General features: G+C 43.9%; 1 protein-coding gene across 1 annotated transcript in view; it reads left to right on the top strand.

The window, feature by feature from the left end:
* LOC124555874 (ras GTPase-activating protein raskol) overlaps window positions 1-21,800 on the top strand; it is a 373,561-nt gene that overhangs the window by 11,222 nt on the left and 340,539 nt on the right. The window contains exon 2 of the mRNA XM_047129936.1: window positions 6,057-6,170. Within this exon, the coding sequence (XP_046985892.1) occupies window positions 6,057-6,170 (114 nt within the window). The remainder of the gene's footprint in view (window positions 1-6,056; window positions 6,171-21,800) is intronic.

The raw sequence follows: 21,800 nt of genomic DNA, 5'->3' as shown, positions 1-21,800 counted from the left end.
GCTTACGATTTCCAGGAAACAGTTCAAATCGGTGGCAAGGCGGTTCTTTCAGCGAGACCATGGCAGACACCTGCTGCTATTCTAGCTAGTGCAAATGCTCTCGCTGTCAATTGGGTTTTAAATCATAACCAGGAAAGCGTGTCAAAAAGAGCACCGTTCGGAAATGGCAACTCAGTATGAAAATATATTGTTTTAACACCGCGGATAAAATATTTCTCATTTTTGCTTTTCTTTTAAAACGCCGACGATATCCTTGTCTTTAAGAATAATCTATTTATAGCTCATTTTACCTTATAATACGACGAGAGAAGTATCGTTTCCTTCGAGAACCATATAAACTCTGCTAAAATGTGAGCTACAGAAAGGTCTTTGATAAATACTCAAATGAACTGGACTCTGGCGACCTTCTCAGCACTCACGTTGATGGGTATAGAAAAAAATCCCAGACGTAAATCCTGACTTACTGTCTTCCGTGTCCCGGGCGGAATTCACAGAGCTGCCCACGGTATCCTAATACCTCTACGGCCATGATCAATAGGCCAACGTATAGTCCCTAACGTTTCGCTGAAGAGCCCGATAGTGTATCTGGACTGGCGTTGCTCCGGCCGTTGATTGCTGCATGAAACGTTGTATGTACCAGTTTGTGTCAGCTATTATACAGGTTTTATTAAAATAGCTAGAAGTGGGTAATATTGAAGGATCTAATTCTTCATGTAAAAATATGAATTTGTAACGTTGTGAGACTGCCCTTTATAGCTTGTCAAATGAAACAGTTATTGATTACACTCATAATTTGCTACATTTTACAAATGGATCACAACACCCGATTCAAATGCTTACATTCCGCGTGAAAATTGGCTTCACATCGAACCCGCAAGTCGATATCAAGCACGCTCGAATGCACCTTGCGTGTTGCGTGCTGTGTTTCCTAGTTCTACAAGTTGTGCAATAGAACATGTTTCATCATTGAGAGCTGTTGCGTAAACCGTCAACGTCACGTGAACAGCAGAACAAAACCCACTGCATAAAACGACCGTGGAAGCAAAGGAATTGATCCAACTCTTGTCTATTGACTTTCAAGAGTAATGTGCATTCAGGTGTACACGGTCACACGGGGAACGTCCTGCACGAAGTACAGCCCTTGACAGACTACTAGAAATATATTATCCAGTTCATTAACTTTCAGGGCTCAGTTGAAACACACAAATGATTCATTTGCCATAAATTACTGTCCCGCAACTCGCAAACAAGGTATTTTCGGAGCCATGTTAACACAAATTTTCTTCGTTCTCTTTACATGAGGATCCTATCCCTAAATACTGACCACTAACTTCAATGCACCTTGCATACCTGTTCTCACATTTAAACTTTGTAGCAGTTTTTCACATAATCGGTTGTTGTTTTAATTTACAGATTCTTTAATCGACAACCTTCTAGTTCTATCGGAATGGCGTTCAAGATGTTCATTACAATGTTCGAGAGTTCAGAATCAGTGGCACGCACGTTGTTTCAAGTCTGCTTCCAGTTCATGGAAAAGAGAGGAATCCGTCGAAGCTATATCCGGCAGTGGGGGAGAGTAGGGAAACGGAATTTTGATTGCCCCGCCTTTCATCAGCAACTCGCTGATGCATTTGCCAAATCTTTATTGTGGAGAAAGGACTATTTCCCGCTTCGGAGCAGATACCGACTAAAACATCTCGTTGTTTACGGCAGACGGTCCGCCACGTAGAAAATTCTAGAAACAAGTTGGCCTTGAGTCACGAACTGCCAGTGGCCATCGTGATACTCCATCTTGCTCAACAGTGAAGTGTCTCATGTCTGTATCGTCTTCCACTAGCTAGTTTGTCATTTTATGGGCAGCTCATACTGAGTGCACTAAATTTTCGGAGCAGATGCCATGTTAATGACAGTGTGAATAATTTTATGGTAGTCAGACCAGTGGAACCCATAAAAATGTACACATTCATCTTCTTTTCCCATTATGTTACAAGGAAGTACGACACAAGCACTGTGCAGACTTACTTTACTGAAATGACGTACAGAATGGTTTACAAACGGTCAAAGCGTTGGCAGCCATCACGTACGTCAGGCGCAAATCTCGAAGAGGAAGATTCAAGGCTGGGTGCTCATTTTGTAGGTGTTGCTGGTGAAAGAGAATCCAGTCGTTTAATTACCTCTTGGCGGTATTAATGTTCTGCACGAAATGTTTCGTACTACTCGGATACAATCCGGTTATCTGTAGTAACCACAAACATTCGGCAACATCTCGGAAGTTTTTCCGAGTTGAAAATAAACTTAATGACAGCGCGGCATGTCTTGCTCAGTTCCACATTTCCACATCCTGTAAACAGCGCAACGTACCTTGTCTGTTATGTGCTACTGTACAAAAACAGTCTTCTAGGAACCTTTCGGACACCCATGGTGTGTGTGTGTGTGTGTGTGTGTGTGTGTGTGTGTGTAATATTGAGTGAGACTAACTACTGAGCGATTTCATAAGGCTATATTTTCACGAACGTTGCACAATTGTATAACTGTATCATCTTAGAGAATGGAGTTTATAAGATTTTTAGACGCGCTCCATTTGAGCGCCACTTGTATGGCAGCTGTTCAGCCAGTATCCTCATTCTCTTGAAGCCGGCTGTCGTGATCTCGACAGCTGTGGTAATGTACGTACCTTCTCGGTTCTGGCTATATTGCTGTAAGTAGAGGGCTGTTGTTACACATTCCATGCGCAAGCCGTCCAGCGATAGTATGGTGCCGACTTAGTGTGTCAATTTGATGCGGCACAGTCTTGTTGACAATTGAGCCACTATTACCCGTCCTTCACGCTGGCATTAACCACTCGTTATGTAGTCCAAAGACATCGTTAAGAAATGCAGTGAAACATGTTTACTTTTCAACTTTCACGTTCGATTTCAATCGCAGCTAGGGGTTTCTGTGACCACGTCTGGCTATGAAGCCTATCGACCTTCTCAGACAAATGTCACTTCATCACTCACCAAATCTCATTGACAAATGTCACTTCATCACTCACCAAATCTCATTCCTCCAGGCCCTCATCACAATCTGTAATACATTAATCCTCTCACAAAAGGTGTGGCCTTTTGCGGGATCATTGGGTTGTAGCTTGTGTAAAAGTTGCATTCAGTAGAGATGGCAATGCAAACCCTTCCGTTGAAACTGCCGCTTTGACGATGTTACGAGCAACTGCTGGCGTGCTCGCTACACTGATTTCCACGTGCTCTGCGGGAGACGTATGTCGAACACATTTTTACCTTTTATGCCGATTTATTTTATGATAAAGTCATCTTCCGTCTTAAGAGAAGCGTGTCGCAACTGTCGTCTGCACGTGCGTTGAGCTACGACACAATTTTTTCGCGCGAATTCAAACTTGTACCAACTACGGGAGCCATTATGTGCATCGAAAACAGCGTACATGTTTCCCGCTCTCTGGAATATGATCTCCTATGCCACGTCACGACTTCAGACTTCTCACTTTGAGATGATTGCACGATACGTAAATTATTCGAAAAAGTTTTGCACCGCCCTAAAGACTTGGGCAAGTGTTTTGTGTCGTAACACTATTTCTCGTCACTCTTTCAGTCACAGGAAATCACAGCGTACAGCCACCTACGCAAGGAGGTAGGAGTAAACCTGCGCTCCTAGTGCAGTTCATTAGAACGGTCTCTCACAAGTAGTAAACACCGTGACGGAAGAGGCGGGTCGAGCTTAAACTGTGCGTTCATCGCCGGTTTAAAGCAAGAATGGTTTTCAGGACGGGTGTGTACACAGCGACGTAATTCGAACATTGAACCGTTATCGCCAAACACAAAACATTGAAGACCTGCCTCGTAGAGGTCGCCCTCGGTCAACAATACCAGCTGATGACCGCTACCTAAAAGTTATATCTCGTAACTAACCCGAGAATATTGTTACAAAACTATGCGCTACGACTCCCAAGCAACTGGGAACGTCGTGTCAATCCTGACAGTATGCAACCCACTCCACACCATCAATTTGGCCTCTAGGCGTCCATTACAAGCAACAGTAGGAACCTCCAGCACCGTTGGGCGCAAGAAAGATAACGCACTTAGAATGGCATTTCAGTCAGTTTCGTCGGTTTCTCTTTAGCGACGAATGCAGAGTTTTTCAGATAGCTGACGATGGTCGGTAGAGACTGTGGAGGCAGCCAGAAGCCAATACATGTCTCAGCAGAGAAAGATGGCTCACACTTTTTGAGCCGGTTCACGTACAGATGTTGGACTCCTCTCGTAGCCGTCCAGAGTAATCTGAAGGCACTGTAGTACTATAGTTCAATTCTTTTATCTTGGCGGTTCGCGCATGCCCGCCCAGAGGCGGGAGATTGCTGCGTTGCCAGTTGTACGCGCCGAGAGAAGCAGCGCCATAGAATAGTTCGCAAACTTACGTTTAGGGGGAGCGCACAGTTTATGAAGTAAAGCCACCACGGCCGCATTAACCGTTTCGCTGCTACAGAGACGTGCTCCCCGCATTCCGCGCTGTGCGCGATTTTGTCATCACTGCTCTGCTCGTCTGTGCAGACACATGGTGTTTCGACTGCTTTGACACACTTTATCATTCGATTTCACAAAAACCATTTGGCCCAAAAATTTGATTTTTACACATCTTCTTGACTGATACCTTCCCCCCCATAAATGACTTAATTTTGTTTCGATGTTCAACGCAGTTATTGTGCAGCATTAGATGTAGTAAACCATTGCACGAAATTTTGAAGAGTTTGCAGAAGTAAAAGTCCATAGCGTATACTTTCCGTATGGTCGAGTTTAGTTGCCACTACAAATTTCAAAAAATTTCATTCAAACGAATAAAATTCATGAAGTAAGACACTTCGATATTGTTTTTAAATAAAGAAAATATATAGCACCGAACAAGGTCTGAACTCAGAACCTTTCGCTTAGCACCCATACGCTTTAACCATTACGCTAACGCAAATCATCATTCAATAGTTCTCCCGGCAGAGGACTTTAAAATATCACGCAAAATATCGACAAACACTGTTGGTATGACTATGAATTACTCACGTTTCGTCGAAGTACAATAGGAAATAAACCATTACCGCTGTTCTTTATTGCGAAGAAGCGGTTAGTGAGAATGATACAGACACCTTTCCTTGCTATCGCCTGAATTAGAAGGCTTATTGCTTGTTTGGTTTAATTAATTGATAGAATATGAAGCGATTGGAATAAAGAATGTTTTTTCCAAACTTTCTATAAAAGAAAGTCTGCTATTAATTCCTTGCTTTTGTTCAATTATTTTATTTATGACTGAACATTTCTAAAACTGAAGACACTCGTCCGTGCTCTGCACTGCACTCGATCTCTGGCAACGTCGTTCTCTGTTCATTGGCTGACTGTGTTTTGGGACGTCATATGCGCAGAACGAACCTAAACTCGGCCGTCATCGTAAGTGACGCGCACTGTAGGAGGGGATCCCGCCGGAGCCTACAGGCAACATTTCGGTAATACACTAGCACACTGCGAATTCCTTCCTGCAGGAGGCACGAATCGACCGAATGGAATGTCGTGCAGCTTAATCCGAAAACCGCTGAGTGTGTTTGTGATCAGTTGCAACTCGTACTGCACTGTCGCAGGAACCCCGTCCACACACTGAATGACCTCAGTAGGGACACTACTCAACAGTGGGACAACAACGTTTCCACCACCTTTTAAATAGCGTGCCGAGGTGGGTCCGCTCGTTTTACCGTGCACAGGGTGCTACGACGCGGTATTCGATGTTATCTAGCAGCAGACTCTGATTTTGGCGAAGTGCAAAAACGAACACTTTCCGACAGCCATTATTTAGGCTATTGTTTTGTTTTTATTTCGTAGTAAAGTTATTTTTTAATTCGATAAGCCTTATTGTTTCAATCGCTGCTCCCCTCGAAACTACGCCCGCACACATTCGCAGATAGGCAGGTGGTTTCACAAGTTTGTGGAGCAGTTAATTCGTGAAAATATAGCCTTATGGAAGGGGGAGTGGCAACGATGGTGGCTGTGGCAGTGAGAGTGTGTTCGCAGCGCCGGTGCTGCGGCGAGCCGTGACGAACCGGCGGAGGGACGCAGCGGCCAGCAACCGGCACACGCTCGACGCAGAGTGGCCCGCCACGCACACGCCGCACCAACCGGTCGACAGTGAGTATTCCTATCCTTTTGCCCTCTCTCTGCTTTACAGGGCCCCGCCGCCGCTACAAGGTAAGCTTACATTACGTACACGAGATCCTCGTCATAAACCGAGAATACGTAATACACTCCTGGAAATTGAAATAAGAACACCGTGAATTCATTGTCCCAGGAAGGGGAAACTTTATTGACACATTCCTGGGGTCAGATACATCACATGATCACACTGACAGAACCACAGGCACATAGACACAGGCAGCAGAGCATGCACAATGTCGGCACTAGTACAGTGTATATCCACCTTTCGCAGCAATGCAGGGTGCTATTCTCCCATGGAGACGATCGTAGAGATGCTGGATGTAGTCCTGTGGAACGGCTTGCCACGCCATTTCCACCTGGCGCCTCAGTTGGACCAGCGTTCGTGCTGGACGTGCAGACCGCGTGAGACGACGCTTCATCCAGTCCCAAACATGCTCAATGGGGGACAGATCCGGAGATCTTGCTGGCCAGGGTAGTTGACTTACACCTTCTAGAGCACGTTGGGTGGCACGGGATACATGCGGACGTGCATTGTCCTGTTGGAACATCAAGTTCCCTTGCCGGTCTAGGAATGGTAGAACGATGGGTTCGATGACGGTTTGGATGTACCGTGCACTATTCAGTGTCCCCTCGACGATCACCAGTGGTGTACGGCCAGTGTAGGAGATCGCTCCCCACACCATGATGCCGGGTGTTGGCCCTGTGTGCCTCGGTCGTATGCAGTCCTGATTGTGGCGCTCACCTGCACGGCGCCAAACACGCATACGACCATCACTGGCACCAAGGCAGAAGCGGCTCTCATCGCTGAAGACGACACGTCTCCATTCGTCCCTCCATTCACGCCTGTCGCGACACCACTGGAGGCGGGCTGCACGATGTTGGGGCGTGAGCGGAAGACGGCCTAACGGTGTGCGGGACCGTAGCCCAGCTTCATGGAGACGGTTGCGAATGGTCCTCGCCGATACCCCAGGAGCAACAGTGTCTCTAATTTGCTGGGAAGTGGCGGTGCGGTCCCCTACGGCACTGCGTAGGATCCTACGGTCTTGGCGTGCATCCGTGCGTCGCTGCGGTCCGGTCCCAGGTCGACGGGCATGTGCACCTTCCGCCGACCTCTGGCGACAACATCGATGTACTGTGGAGACCTCACGCCCCACGTGTTGAGCAATTCGGCGGTACGTCCACCCGGCCTCCCGCATGCCCACTATACGCCCTCGCTCAAAGTCCGTCAACTGCACATACGGTTCACGTCCACGCTGTCGCGGCATGCTACCAGTGTTAAAGACTGCGATGGAGCTCCGTATGCCACGGCAAACTAGCTGACACTGACGGCGGCGGTGCACAAATGCTGCGCAGCTAGCGCCATTCGACGGCCAACACCGCGGTTCCTGGTGTGTCCGCTGTGCCGTGCGTGTGATCATTGCTTGTACAGCCCTCTCGCAGTGTCCGGAGCAAGTATGGTGGGTCTGACACACCGGTGTCAATGTGTTCTTTTTTCCATTTCCAGGAGTGTATGTATTTACAAAAGAAAGGCAGATGCTAATGTCCCCTCCACAGGTTCTAACAACCCTACCACAACAAAGGTCAAAATTTAATTATGACTTGTAGTGTTGCTCGCGCTGCTAAATACCGCATTTTCGGGCAACAACAAAGTTATTATGTGGCAGGTGTCATTAGAGCACAGTTAATAAAGTCATTTCATGTAATAATGAATAAACTAGGCACTCATCTTTTCGTGTTTCCCACGCTCGTTGTAAAATCATGGCTCAATCGTCGAGAATCTAGGTGGTGATGATTCCAAGCTCGGATGCAAAAAGGCCTAGGTTTTATTCTGCTATATTCAAAAGTTTTGTAGATGCGCTTCACAAACCATTCTTGAAGATTAAACCTTTCAAAGTTAGCACAATGGTGATATAAAAAAATAATCAGCACTCCGAATTCAAGTTACACTTCCTTTTTATTGCTTTTGCTGCAATATCACGTAACACACAAAACATCACTTCACAATACAAAACATACTTGAAAACATCTTCCTCACTGTTAAAGTTCACATTTTATAAGCTGACTACAATATGCGTCTTTCCAACATGACGTCCAAGACTTGACTTTTTTCAAGGTCCGACTCTCTAACACAACTAACTAATAATCGCTAACGCGCCCAAAAATCAGAGTTACAAGTACGTCAAAGATCATAGTGACAAAAGAAAGAATACACATAAGAATAATATCAGTGCAATATAAACATATCGATGTATCACAAATGAAATCAAATCTGAATGTTGTCTCAGAAATATGTAAACTACTTTACAGAAACACAGTAGAATATTGCTCGTATCGAGAGGTTGAGTTGAGGTACCGTAATGGTTACGTAATTCAAGTACCATTACAAGGTCCAAAGTGAAATGGTCCTCACGGCACTGGAATACGTTCAAAGTGATAATAACAAACGTTTCACAAAACATGTGAATGTACAATACGATAATTTTAACAGTATGAAATTTTCGTCTGTCACATTACTGCACTGAAGATGTGCAGAAGTCAGACTTTAAGTATCAAGTTATTCGATATTATTGGTAATATATACAGCAGTTTACCCCACTGAAAAATTTGTCATTGCAGTAGGAGTTGACTACTGATAAATCCTTTAGGCTCATCTTTAACTGAACTTTCTCACTAGTTAAGCGTTTTGTGACTTCTGAAAAGTTATTGAAAATCTCTGCTCCTGAATAATGAACCATTCTAGGCACAAAAAAAAAAAAAGATTTTGAGTATTTGGGAAGGCTATTCTTATTTTAGTATTGATTCCACGATTGGTTTGAAAAATAAAAGTAGCCTCGTGTCCATTGCCACACCCTAAACGAGGTGAGGTTTTTAGTGAAAATGCGTTAAAATAAGATTTATATCTGACGCGTACAACTTTATAAACGACAGTGAGGAGAGGTGGCCTACAGAGTGGTGCGACAACTGTCGTCGTAGGAAAGCTGGACGGGAGCAGAAATGATAAGCTAACGAGATGACGCGAGATTTACTTAACTCGTATTTCTCCGAGAGAACAGAGGTTCGTTACAAATAGTTGGGCGAGAAATAGAGTTCGGCTATTGATATAGGAAGAGGTTCCGAGCCTACGTGGGCCGAATTGCGGCAGAAGGCGCTCGTGGTACGGAGCCGGTAGTGGTGTGGCTCAACGGGCGCACACCAGACCCCACGCGACCGCTGTAGACGTCTACAAAAACTTGCAGTTCTGTTGCCAGCTGTGAAGACGCTCGCGGGATGGTATCAATACGTGATGCCACAGTAACATCGACAAACAACTAATTTTCTTGCCGTTACACGTTTCGCACATCATACGTGTGCATTCGTTTCAGTACATACGACAATCATCTTGCACAAATCTTTCTGACTTTTAGGAGGAGGAGGAGATGACTAGTGTTTAGTGTCCCATCGACAACGAGCTCACTGGAGACGAAGCACAAGCTCAGATTAGGGAAGGACGGAGAAGAAAATCGGACGCGCCTTTTCAAAGGAACCATCCAAGTATTTGCCTTAAACGGTTTAGGGAAATCAAGGAAAACTAAGTCTGCATGGCCGGACGCTGCTTTATACCGTCGTCCTCCAGAATGCGAGTCCCGTGTGCTAACCACTGCGCCACCTCGCTTCACCTTCTTCAGTTCCGTGTACCGTAAGACAGATTTGACGGAAGGCTGACGCTAGTACCTGATCTGGGAGAACACATCTGAGTGATGTTACTCACAGTCGACCAGAATTTGACTACATCTAGTGCGCATGTCGGCTCATCACTGTCAGTGAGGACAATCGGAACAGTTTGCATCGTGCAGCATAGTCCGTTGTTCACCATACGCACGGATGTACTATCTCCGTTTTCGACGAAATTTCTTTTACACATCCGAATTACTGTTCTATCGACACCGTAATTTATTGGATGACCCAAGAGATAATTAATCGCCGTGTATCATCTCCTTTTTAAGCTGGAGTCATCATGAAGCCGTTTTACCTTTATTACTCCAAATTTGGATTCAGACAGTAGCTACTGGGAGGCTGCTTCTAATTCTGAGTCTCTTCATAGATTGAATTGTCCGTACAGTAGGTGTTGAACGTCATTGTTGATTGTGTGGAGAGACAGCCCCCGTGCGATTTCCCTTCTTGTCGACTGAGGTATACGAAGTAGGAAACAGCGGTACCCCACTGGGATAGTTACTAACAACCCAGTGACGATGAGGCGTATTTCATTTAACGAGTCATCTGCTTCCTTTGGACGGACGTAACGAGATAGACAGAGTTCTTATTTTCTTCGACTCACAAACATACGGTATAAAAATTTCGCTCAGGACACTGCTACTGACTCCCCATTAAGCGCTAAGCATTTTACTCAGAAGAGTGTACCGAACAGTGATTTAATGTGTGGCGTAGTTGCAATATGTTTTGGAAGAGGCGAATGTGAAGCCTGTTGCTAAACTAAGGAGTTTCGTGGGATATTATTTCATTGGCTTGACATAAGGAAGACATTCATTACATTGTGCTAATAGCCTGATCAGTTTTGCTTCTGCTACGGTATGGAAATGTTTCTTCAAAGCATCAGTTAGAAATATGGCCACAGCAGACAGACTATGCAACAACGGCTGTCATGAATCACAGATTTTGCTAACAAGTATTTCTTCTTTATGTAAGTATGAGAAACTTAGTCGAGTTGAGCTAAGTAATACCAGAGCTTTCCTCCGGCCTCTAACGTTGTAACTTACGGCTAAAAAGAGAGTGATATGGGCAATAAAAGATTCATTAGGTACTATTGTTCTCTTAATATGTATGTTACGTTGTAAGAAATGTGATGGCGGTAAGTGCAGCCAGCGGCAGAGAAAATTGTACACGATGAAAAGACTCAATTCAACACTTAATGGTGCTGCTCCAAATCTTAGTTTCCAAGTGCGACAGAGTAAGATGCATGGATTTCGTAACGATTCAGTCTGGCATAATCTCGTATGTATTGTAACCATAAAGTAGAACATAGTCGTTTGTAAACCTGCCTTTCACGTGAAAAGGAGGTAGTGATACGTTCAGGTCTCGAGATTAGATGACTGAGAAGAAATTAGTGTATTATGTGAAGTGTCTCTTAGGTTTAACTGCGTGAACCATAGGTAGTCACTGTCGAAATAGATGAATGGAGTGTCAGATACACGAAAAACGAAAGAGGCTAGCACTGGCATATTTGAATTCCTTAAAAATGCACCCTCCAGCAGAGATTTACGCAGAGACTTCTGGCCTGGGACTGCGAAATCACTGGAGAGGAAATTACCATTTGTTGTCTAAAATGTTAGAAGAATATTTCTTTCATAGCAAATGGACCCCCTAAAATAGAAACCTGTCGTTTTTCAAATGACCTTAGATATTGTGGGCTCTATTCCCCGCGTTACATGATAGGTCTGTTCTGTATTCCATGTATAGACACTCTTTTCCAACGCGTATTGTAAGCGTACGAAACCTTTCACTCTTTCGTAAGTCCCAAGTAGATTATGAATAAGTCCGCGATCTGACAAGTAGACTGCAACTAACGATAGCATATTAACCTTTTGGTATCTTCTATGTAATTAGGATAATTCGATGGTGTAATTTTAATACATCAAAGGAAACATACATGATTTAGACTAAGGCTTAAAAAGATTTCTTATCATTGTTACGCTGCAGCTGTTAAGTCTGCTATTGCTGTTTTTGACGAAATCGCCCTCAGCTTCAGTAACCGGATTTCGATTGCCTTCATCCGCCCACCAGTGATCCTGATGAACGCTGAGAGAGACTGAGATGAGCAAAACTACGTTTGAAATCTCATCCTAATTGCCTGCTGTTCAGTGCTGCGAGCAAATGCGCTTAATACAGGAAGCGCCTCATGTTCTTACGTAGTGGTAGCCTACCAAGGCATATGTTATATCCTCCCGTCGATGAGATGAGTTTAGTGCGTATTAAAAAATTATGGGAAGTGTCAGAACTCCAGCCTAAACATTTATGTTGGAGGCTTTAGAGTTTTGCAGAGTGGCTGTCTTAACCGTTGTCAATTTACTAATCAGCTAGGTACATGTATCTGGTGTAATACTGTACTTACTTTATCCAGAGTCTTAACAACCGAATAACCCAGTATATTTTACTTTTTTTCCCACCTTGTCGAAGGGCATTGGCTTGATTTTGCGTGATTGTTACTGTAATAGCTTGCTAGAAACTTTGTTTTCCTCCGTCTTTCTCTCGTTGTATATATTATTTCGGACACTTTCTGCTGAGTCGCTTACTCTCGCTCTGTCGAAGTAATCCTCCGCTGCTGACTTTCTTGTTGTATGTTCCGTGTCGTGTGCACCACAGTAGAATTGTGTGCGTCTGAAAATAAGCTCTGAACATAAGTATAAAAAACCAAAGCCTGAAATTATCTGATGTATTGCGTTATAAAGTGTGAAATTCCTTACATCCTTTGCTAGTTACATCCTACTGATCGTACGAGGGACCTCAGTAGACCAAGATTTTCCAGATGTCGCGTGACTAAAATGTGGGACTAGAGTTTCATAGAAACTTCACAACATACCATGATCGATCCGACGGGCTACTGTGTAGATACACTGTGTAACGTGTTCGTGAATTGCCATGAAGAGACAGGTGCTTCCGCCCTTCCTTCCAATTGTTTTAAGTAAGTCTCCAAATCGCCGTCGCTTTCTGGATTCGTCTTGCTGACGAGTCTATGCCCGATTTCCACCCAAGGCGGCATTTGTTCGACGGCAAACACATCTTCCCTTTAATGTGAACGCAGTGTTCGGTTGACCAACATCTCCACCAATCCACCAATCAGTGTCTCCCAGTGAACCATCTGACTCGAAATGTTTAACTGAAAAGTGATACTCTTCACACATTCATCGCTGTTTTCACAGGAACCATTAGTCTCTCTTCTTGGACCACTGCAAACTTGCTTAAAGAGATTTCTTGTCATTGTTACTGTGTAGCTGTTAAATCTTGTGTTGCTGTATAGCTGTTAGACAGTTTTTGACAAAATCACCCTCAGGTGCAGTAAACGTACTTCACCCTCCCATCTGTGATCCGGTTGAACTCTGAAGATGCGAGAGACTGTTATCACGAAAACTGTTAAAAGTTTAACTTGCTCACATCAGTGCGAGTTGGATATCGCCCTCAATGGTACGCTGGGCGCCCCTGCACAGGGAATGAAAGAGAAGCTGCCTCTGGGACGATCGGATGTCGGAATCCGCTACTCAGCCAGATACAATATTACGGATGAGAATTCTGCGGATATTGAATCATTTTTTCCAAAATAATTTCTTCAGAGTACTCATGACGCAGGATTTTCGAAGGCACCACCATCACATGTACATCATGAACGACATGTAATTTTAAACGTGGAATAGCTATCTCAGGATAAACTTGTCGGTCCTAAACCGGTAACAGTGCTATTTGTTTTTAATTTATAGCATTATTAACAGTGGTTGGTTGCTGTTTTTACTATTTTGTAAGAATTAACCTGTATACGTGCTATTACTTTTCATTTGTGTAGGGTTGTATTAAAATGTAGTACACATATCGGAGAAAATAAGTGTTTTTGAAAGGTTTATTTGCAAGAAAGTAAGAACTGGTAGCGCGCGAGGTTACTCAGGCTGTTGTCGCATGGGCGGATCCAGCATTTCTCGGCCCCGTGAGGCAACACCAGCTACCTTAAAACGCGGCCAGAATTGGCGAACGCCTACAAAGCTTCTCAGCACGGAGAAAGTTAGCTCTTTTGGGTTGGTGTGGCGCAACTCAGCGATTCGTTTTACCTCCATGTGGATACCGTGACTTGCCGGATCTGACAAGCTTGACTTGAAGAACCGAGGCACTCAGTTTGAATTTTCAGCGTATTCCTCGCCTTTCCACGAGGAGAGGAATGCAAAATCCATGTGGGTCATTTGTAGCCGATAAGACAGTGGTGCAATGTTAGTACGGTTCCAAGAACCTGGGGAAGAACAAAGGAATGGCGACATTCGTTTCATTTTCACTCGATTGTGTTCCACTTCCTTGAATAACATTTTAACTTCTCCGAAGTGACCTGCTGAGTGAGGCAGTGGGGGACTGTCGATGGTTCCTGCATGAGCCTCTCCGTTAGTTTCATTTCCGTTTGCGTTCGATAAATGTGCGCGCAACACATGTCGCAAGCGCTCCGTAATTTTCCGCCCTATATTGCCACACATCTGACACATCTTCCACTAGGTCGGAGGCAAAGAGGCTAAACTCCATTTCCAGATTGTAGCTGAGCATACTTGCGTTGTCCTGCCTTTATTATTTTTATTTTAATCGCACAGTACCATTGTGATATTTCCCCTGGATTATGGATCATCCCACTATGTTTACTGAAAAGTAATAAAATGCAGCCGGCCGCTGTGGCCGAGTGGTTCTAGGCCCTTCAGTCTGGAACTGCGCGACCGCTACGGTCGCAGGTTGGAATCCTGCCTCGGGCATGGATGTGTGTGATGACATTAGGTTAGTTAGGTTTAAGTAGTGCTAAATTCTAGAGGACTGATGACCTCAGATGTTAAGTCTCATAGTGCTCAGAGCTATTTGAACCATTTTTAATAAAATGCAATGGATAATAATAATTAATATTATTATCATCATGAGTATAAGTGATGCTAATTTCAAATCAGTAATAGTGAGCGCGAAATCAAGATGATGATCGGTAAAAACTTTCGCTGTTCCTTCTATGCAATTTTTAACAGCGATCTGTTACTCAACGCATATAAACCATGTTTTCGATACTTAAAGCATTTAAAGATGTCCTGCTGTTTTTTATCCATGATTGTTTGAGAACACTGCAGCTGTCTGCGGAACAATAAACGGTAACCAGCCACACTTTTTGAATGAATTACAGTGTTTATCTCACCGTAACTATATTTTCGGGGTTAGACCCATCGTGAAACGGCACAGCGAGGATTTCTGGTGCAAATTTCACACTTTTGCCTTACAATACAGGGTGCTTATAAATTAGTTATATATAAGTAACCTATAATTGTGAAAAAAGTAAATAACATACATAAAAGTTTGATACGGCACTGACTGAAATGTATCTTCGAATTTTATTCCCGCCTAGCGTTGTTAGTTCCCGGCGTTCCCGCTAGGTGATATGCGCGAATGAGTTATTATAACAGCCATCACGGAATCGTATAAGGGTGCAGAGCGTCCGCAGTGTTTACGGCGTCATGAATCCAAATCCGCCACTACAATTCAGGGAGAATTCAGGACTAAATATCGCAAGCCACCACCTAAAAGGTAAAATGTTATTAATTGATACAGTCGTTTCACCGAAACTGCTTGTGTATCACATAGGACGCCGGGTCAGCGCCGGTCAGCAGTCTCTGACGCAAAAGTTCGCCAGCCTTACATTCGTAGCCTGGGTAAATCAACGAGACGTACCAGCTTAGAATTGAGTATGCCTAGTGTTACAGTGTGGGAAGTTTTATGGAAATGCTCGTCATTCAAACCCAGAAAACTTGAATTGTTGCAAGCTTTAAAAGAAAGTGGCAGAAAAACACGAGCAGAATTCTGTGTAGAAATGTTTAACAAAATGCAGAATGGAGATTATTTTCTTAATAAAGTTGTGTTCAGTGACGAAGCCACCTTCCATACCTACGGTAAAGTGAATCGACATAATATTCGCATATAGTGTGAGCAGAAACCATGGTCCTTTCTTTTTTGCCGAGTCAACTGTAACTGGCATATCGTAACTGGACATGCTTGAACTTCATCTAATGTCTCAATTACAACAAAATATGGGCACAGAATTTATTTTGCAGCAATATAGTGCGCCACCACATTATCATTTTGATGTCGCGTACCTTCTTAGGAATGTGCCGACATGGATTGGATGTGGTGGAATAGTCTTGTTACAGAAGATAGCCACACTGAACATTTATAAATAAAACTTGAAAATATACGTCATTCAGTGTTGTAACAAACATTTCTGTAAGTTATTTTTTTTTAAAAAAAAGACAACACCGGCCGCCATGTCATCCTCAGCCCTAAGGCGTCATCGGATGCCGGTACGGAGAGGTATGTTGTCTGCAGACCGCTCTTCCTGCCGTTGTCAGTTTTCGTTACCGGTGCCGCTACTTCTGAATTAAGTAGCTCCTCAGTTTACCTCACCGGGGTTGAATGCCTTCTCTGCGCGATAGCAATGGAAATACTATCGATGACAGTGCTGCGAAACCATAGTTACTAAACACAGCCTTCGAAATTCGTTCACCAAAGGAGACGAAGTAAATATTTCAGAATTCGAATCAAGAACAGCTGCCAACTTGAATAACTTAGAAGTAAATATCCTCGGAGTAGTGAAACAACGTAAATCATTTAACAAAACCAAGTCTTCTGGTCCAGACTGTATACCAATTGGGTTCCTTTCAGAGTTTGCTGATGCAATAGCTCCATACTTAACAAGAATATACAAACGCTCGCTCGACGAAAGATCTGTACCCAAAGTTCACAAAGTTGCACATGTCACACCAATATTCACGGAAGGAAGTAGCAGTAATCCACTAAATTACAGGTCCATATCATTAACGTCGATATGCAGCAGGATTGTGGAACATATATTTTCTTCTCGAAGAGAACGGTCTATTGACACACAGTCAACACGGATTTAGAAAACATTCTTCTTATGGAACACAAGTATCTCTTTACACATGCGAAGTGTAGAGTGCTATTGACGGGATTTAAAATTTATTCCGTATTTCTTGATTTCCAAAAGGCTTTTGACATTGTACCACACAAGCGGCTTGTAGTGAAATTGCCTGCTTATGGAATACCGTCTCAGTTACGTGACTGGATCTGTGATTTCCTGTCAGAGTCGTCACAGTGCGTAGTAAATGACCGCAAGTTATCGAGTAAAACAAAAATGATTTCTGTCGTTTCCCAAGGTAGTGTTGTCGGCTCTCTGCTGTTCCTTATCTATATAAACGATTGAGGAGAAAATCTGAGCAGCGATCTTAGATTGTTTGCAGCTCATGGTGTTGTTTATCGTCTAGTAAAGTAATCAGAAAATCAAAACAAATTGCAAAACTATTTATAAAAGATGCCTGAATGGTGCGAAAATTGAAGGAGGTGAGGTCATCACATGATTGCGAAAAGGAATCCGTTGAACTTCGATTACACTATAAATCAGTAAAATCTAAAGGCCATAAATTCAACTAAATACCTAGGAATTACAATTACGAACAACTTAAATTGGAAGGAACACACAGAAAATGTTGTGGGGAAGGATAACCAAAGACTGCGTTTTATTGGCAGGGCACTTAGAAAATGTAACAAATCTATAAAAGAGACTGCCTACACTACGCTTGTGCGTCCTCTTTTAGAGTACTGCTGCGCAGTCTGGGATCCTTACCACATAAAATTAACGGAGTACATCGAGGAAGTTCAAAGAAGAGCAGCACGTTTTCTATTATCGAGAAATAGGGAAGAGAGTGTCACGGACATGATACAGGACCTGGTATGAAGACAATTAAAACAAAGGCGTTTTTCGTAGCGGCGGAATCTTCCCACGAAATTTCAATCACCAATTTTCTCCTACGAGTTCGAAAATATTGACACCAATCTACATAGGGAGAAACGATCATCATATTAAAATAAGGGAAATCAGAGCTCGCACGGAAAGGTGTTGGTTTTTTCGGCGCGCTGTTCGAGAGTGGAATAATAGAGAATTATTGTGAATTTGGTTGGATGAACCCTCTGCCAGACACTTAAGTGTGATTTGCAGAGTGTCCACGTAGATGTAGACGTAGAGTGCACGCCGCTTACTAACAGCACTCGGCAGATCCGGACCGTGACCCATCCAAGTGCTAACCCAGCCCGACGGCTCTTACCTTCGGTGATCTGACGGGAACCGGTGTTACCACTGCGGTATGGCCGTCGGCTCTGCAAGTTATTTAACTTTTAATGATCAAAAGTTACTTTTGTGCAATTCATTTATGAACACCCTGTATAACAGTGTTCGTCGTACTGTACTTTTACATTGTATTCAAGGTGTACACATTTTACTTACTTGAGGAAAAGTTTTGTACTGTGGACGAAATCATTTATTCAAAAACGGCTGCTAGATTCAGTTTTTTTTTATTAAGTAATATTTAGCGCCGTAGTCATGTATAGTTCTAGACAGATTCACCACTACAGTCACATTATTTCTGTGTGCAAAAATGAAAAGATTCCTCGTTTGCATTTCGTTAGGAATTGCATGTAGGGTAGTTGCCTGTTTGAAAAGAAGCCAGGAGCTACAATTGTGTCTTTATTTGGGAGCGATGAGCGGCGCCGCGGCAGCCAAGTACAAGTGTGTGTGTGTGTGTGTGTGTGTGTGTGTGTGTGTATGTGTGGCTGGGTGAGCGAACCTGTGCTCTGTCACGTGCTGCTAACAGCCTACAGAGGACAGAGGACGCCCTTGGCTGCTCTGCTCGCTATTCACTCCTCATAAAGGTCGTTGAGGAGCTTGTCGCGTGATTCACAAGGGCCACAGGATCGCAGCTCCCAGCCGTCTTAGCGAGACAGCACCACGTGCCGCGTACGAATATCCGGCTTTTATTTTCACTGTACTCACTCTTCCGATGATGTCATTGGCTTACAGTAGCATCGAGACTAATATCGTGCTCTGGATTCTCGCACTATTCTTGACTGCGAAAAAGTCAGAGGGCAGCATCTTGAGCTCAAAGAACCGCACCGAGCGAAGTGGAGCAGTAGTCAGCACAAGCTGGACTCACATTCGGAGCTCAGAGCCATCCAGATTTAGGTTCCCCGTGATTTTCCTAAATCGCTCCAGGCAAGTGCCGGGATGGTCCTCTTGAAAGGTCGCGGCCGTTTCCGTTCCCGTGCTTGAAACATTCCGAGCTTGTATTTCCTCTCTGATGACCTCGAATTCGACGGCATGTTAAATCCTAATCTTTCTTGCTGCAGACAACCTTATTGACGGTCTGCAAGGGAGCAGATTAAGAAACAAAGCTAAATGAAGAAAGGGAAGAAAACAGATACAGGAGGCTTTGTTCTTTTGCACATTATTTGTACACTCTTCTTGAGAAAATAGATAGAATGTTGAATTGAAATTGATTGTTTGTTTAGAACATTAATAAACAGTACATGACAAGCATTGACAGTATCACACCCTGATTTTTTTGTTACTATGTTTAACTTAGATACGTTAGTACGGTGAGTATTTTCAGTCACTTGCCATCTTCGCTGGTCTCTGTGTACGTAATCTGCGAGATCTGCTGAAACTGGGTGGCAAAAACATATCCTTGTAGGCGCCAGTCCTGGAGAGTCATTGTTAGACAACAGGGACAAGTATACAAGTACTCGTAGCTTCAGTTCATTGTAAAGCACACAGTGACCAATTTAAGTTCCAATCGACACAAGCAGTCCCTTGCGGCGCCACGCTCAGAGGATCGCCCGAATGCAGAATATGTATGCATGGTGTACCATAATTAGCAGCGAAATGTCACACGGGTGAAATTCTACCGTAATGGAAGGAAAAACGATCCTGTAATAATGGGTCGGGAAACGAGCCTTTTACTACATAACTACGAATATGTTGTTACGAGCCACCATCGACTTCAGTACTGAAAGTTCTCCTGGTTAGTGTAAATGTATTTGATATGGCAACTTTTCGATTAAGTCCCAATACAATCCGACTCAAATTATTCAGCCAAGGCCTACGTTAATAAGAGGAACAATACTGGCTAAAATTGTTCAAATGGCTCTGAGCACTATGCGACTTAACTTCTGAGGTCATCAGTCGCCTAGAACTTAAAACTAATTAAACCTAACTAACCTAAGGACATCACACACATCCATACCCGAGGCAGGATTCGAACCTGTGACCGTAGCGGTCGCTCGGCTCCAGACTGTAGCGCCTAGAACCGCACGGCCACTCCGGCCGGCAGTACAATACTTTGCAGTATGTTACAATTTACTTTGAGTGTTCTGTTCATGTAACATAAAACGAATGTTCAACGTTTCGGTGTAAAATTCGGTAGAGCATACTTTTTGTATTTGCACTATGTGATCAAAAGTATCTGGACATCTTCAAAAACATACGTTTTTCATATTAGGTGCATTGTGCTGCCACCTACTGTCAGGTACTCCATATCAGCGACCTCAGTAGTTATTAGACATCGTGAGAGGGGATAATGGGGCGCTCCGAGGAACTCACGGATTTTGAACGTGGTCAGGTGATTGGGTGTCAGTTGTGTCACACGTCAGTAAGCGAGGTTTCCACACTCCTAAATATCCCTAGGTCCACTGTTTCCGATGTGATAGTGAAGTGGAAACGTGAAGGGACACGTACAGCACAAAAGCGTACAGGCCGACCTCGTCTTTTAACTGACAGAGACCACCGAAAGTTGAAGTGGGTTGTAATGAGTAATAGGCAGACATCTATCCAGACCATCACACAGGAATTCCAAACTAGATCAAGTAGTATGATAGTTTGGCGGGAAGTGTGAAAACTTGGATTTCATGGTCGAGGGGCTGCTCTTAAGCGACACATCACGCTGGTAAATGCCAAACGACGCCTTGTTTGGTGTAAGAAGCGCAAACATTGGAAGATTGAACAGTGGAATAACGTTGCGTAGAGTGACGAATCACAGTACACAGCGTGGGGATCCGATGGCACGGTGTGGGTATGGCGAATGCCCGGTGAACGTCATGTGCCTGCGTGTGTACTGCCAAAAGTAAAATTCGGAGGCGGTGGTGTTACGGTGTGGTTTGTTTTTCATGGAGGGGCTTGGATCCCTTGTTGTTTTGCGTGGGACCATCACAGAACAGGCCTACATTGATGTTTTAAGCACCTTCTTGCTTCCCACTGTTGAAGAGCAATTCGGGGATGGCGATTGCATCTTTCAACATGATCGAGCACCTGTTCATAATGCACAGCCTGTGGCGGAGTGTTTACACGACAATAGCATTCCTGCACAGAGTCCTGACCTGAATCCTACAGGGCGCCTTTGGGATGTTTTGGAACGCCGACTTCGTGCTAGGCCTCACCGACCGACATTGTTGCCTTACTCAGTGCAGCACTCCGTGAAGAATGGGCTGCCATTCCACGAAAAACCTTCCAGCACCTGATTCAACGTATGCCTGCGAGAGTGGAACCTGTCATCAAGACTAAGGTAGGGCCAACACCATATTTAATTCCAGAATTACCGATGGAGTGCGCCACGAACTTGTAACTCATTTTCAGCCGGATGTCCGGATAATTTTGGTCATATAGCGTATGTCCCAATTTTTCTGATGGAAAGTGAAACAACTGGTAAATTATATAATTAAAATGTTCAATTATTAAACTAAAAAAGTAAGAAATGTTATATTTCCATTCTTTCCACTCAATTTAATAGGTAACACTCTTTTATTGAAGCTAGAATAATACAGTACCCTAGATCTAGTTTTTCCTGCTTTCACCAAAATCGTTGAAGGATCTCAGGGGCTGGTCCCGGCGGAGGCTCGAGTCCTCCGTCGGGCATGGGTGTGTGTGTGTGTGTGTGTGTGTGTGTGTGTGTGTGTGTGTGTGTGTGTGTGTGTGTGTGTCCTTAGGGTAATTTAGGG

The sequence above is a fragment of the Schistocerca americana genome, chromosome X (assembly GCF_021461395.2).
Source record: "Schistocerca americana isolate TAMUIC-IGC-003095 chromosome X, iqSchAmer2.1, whole genome shotgun sequence".
Classification (NCBI taxonomy): Eukaryota; Metazoa; Arthropoda; class Insecta; order Orthoptera; family Acrididae; genus Schistocerca; species Schistocerca americana.
This window is presented reverse-complemented; position numbering and strand designations above follow the sequence as displayed.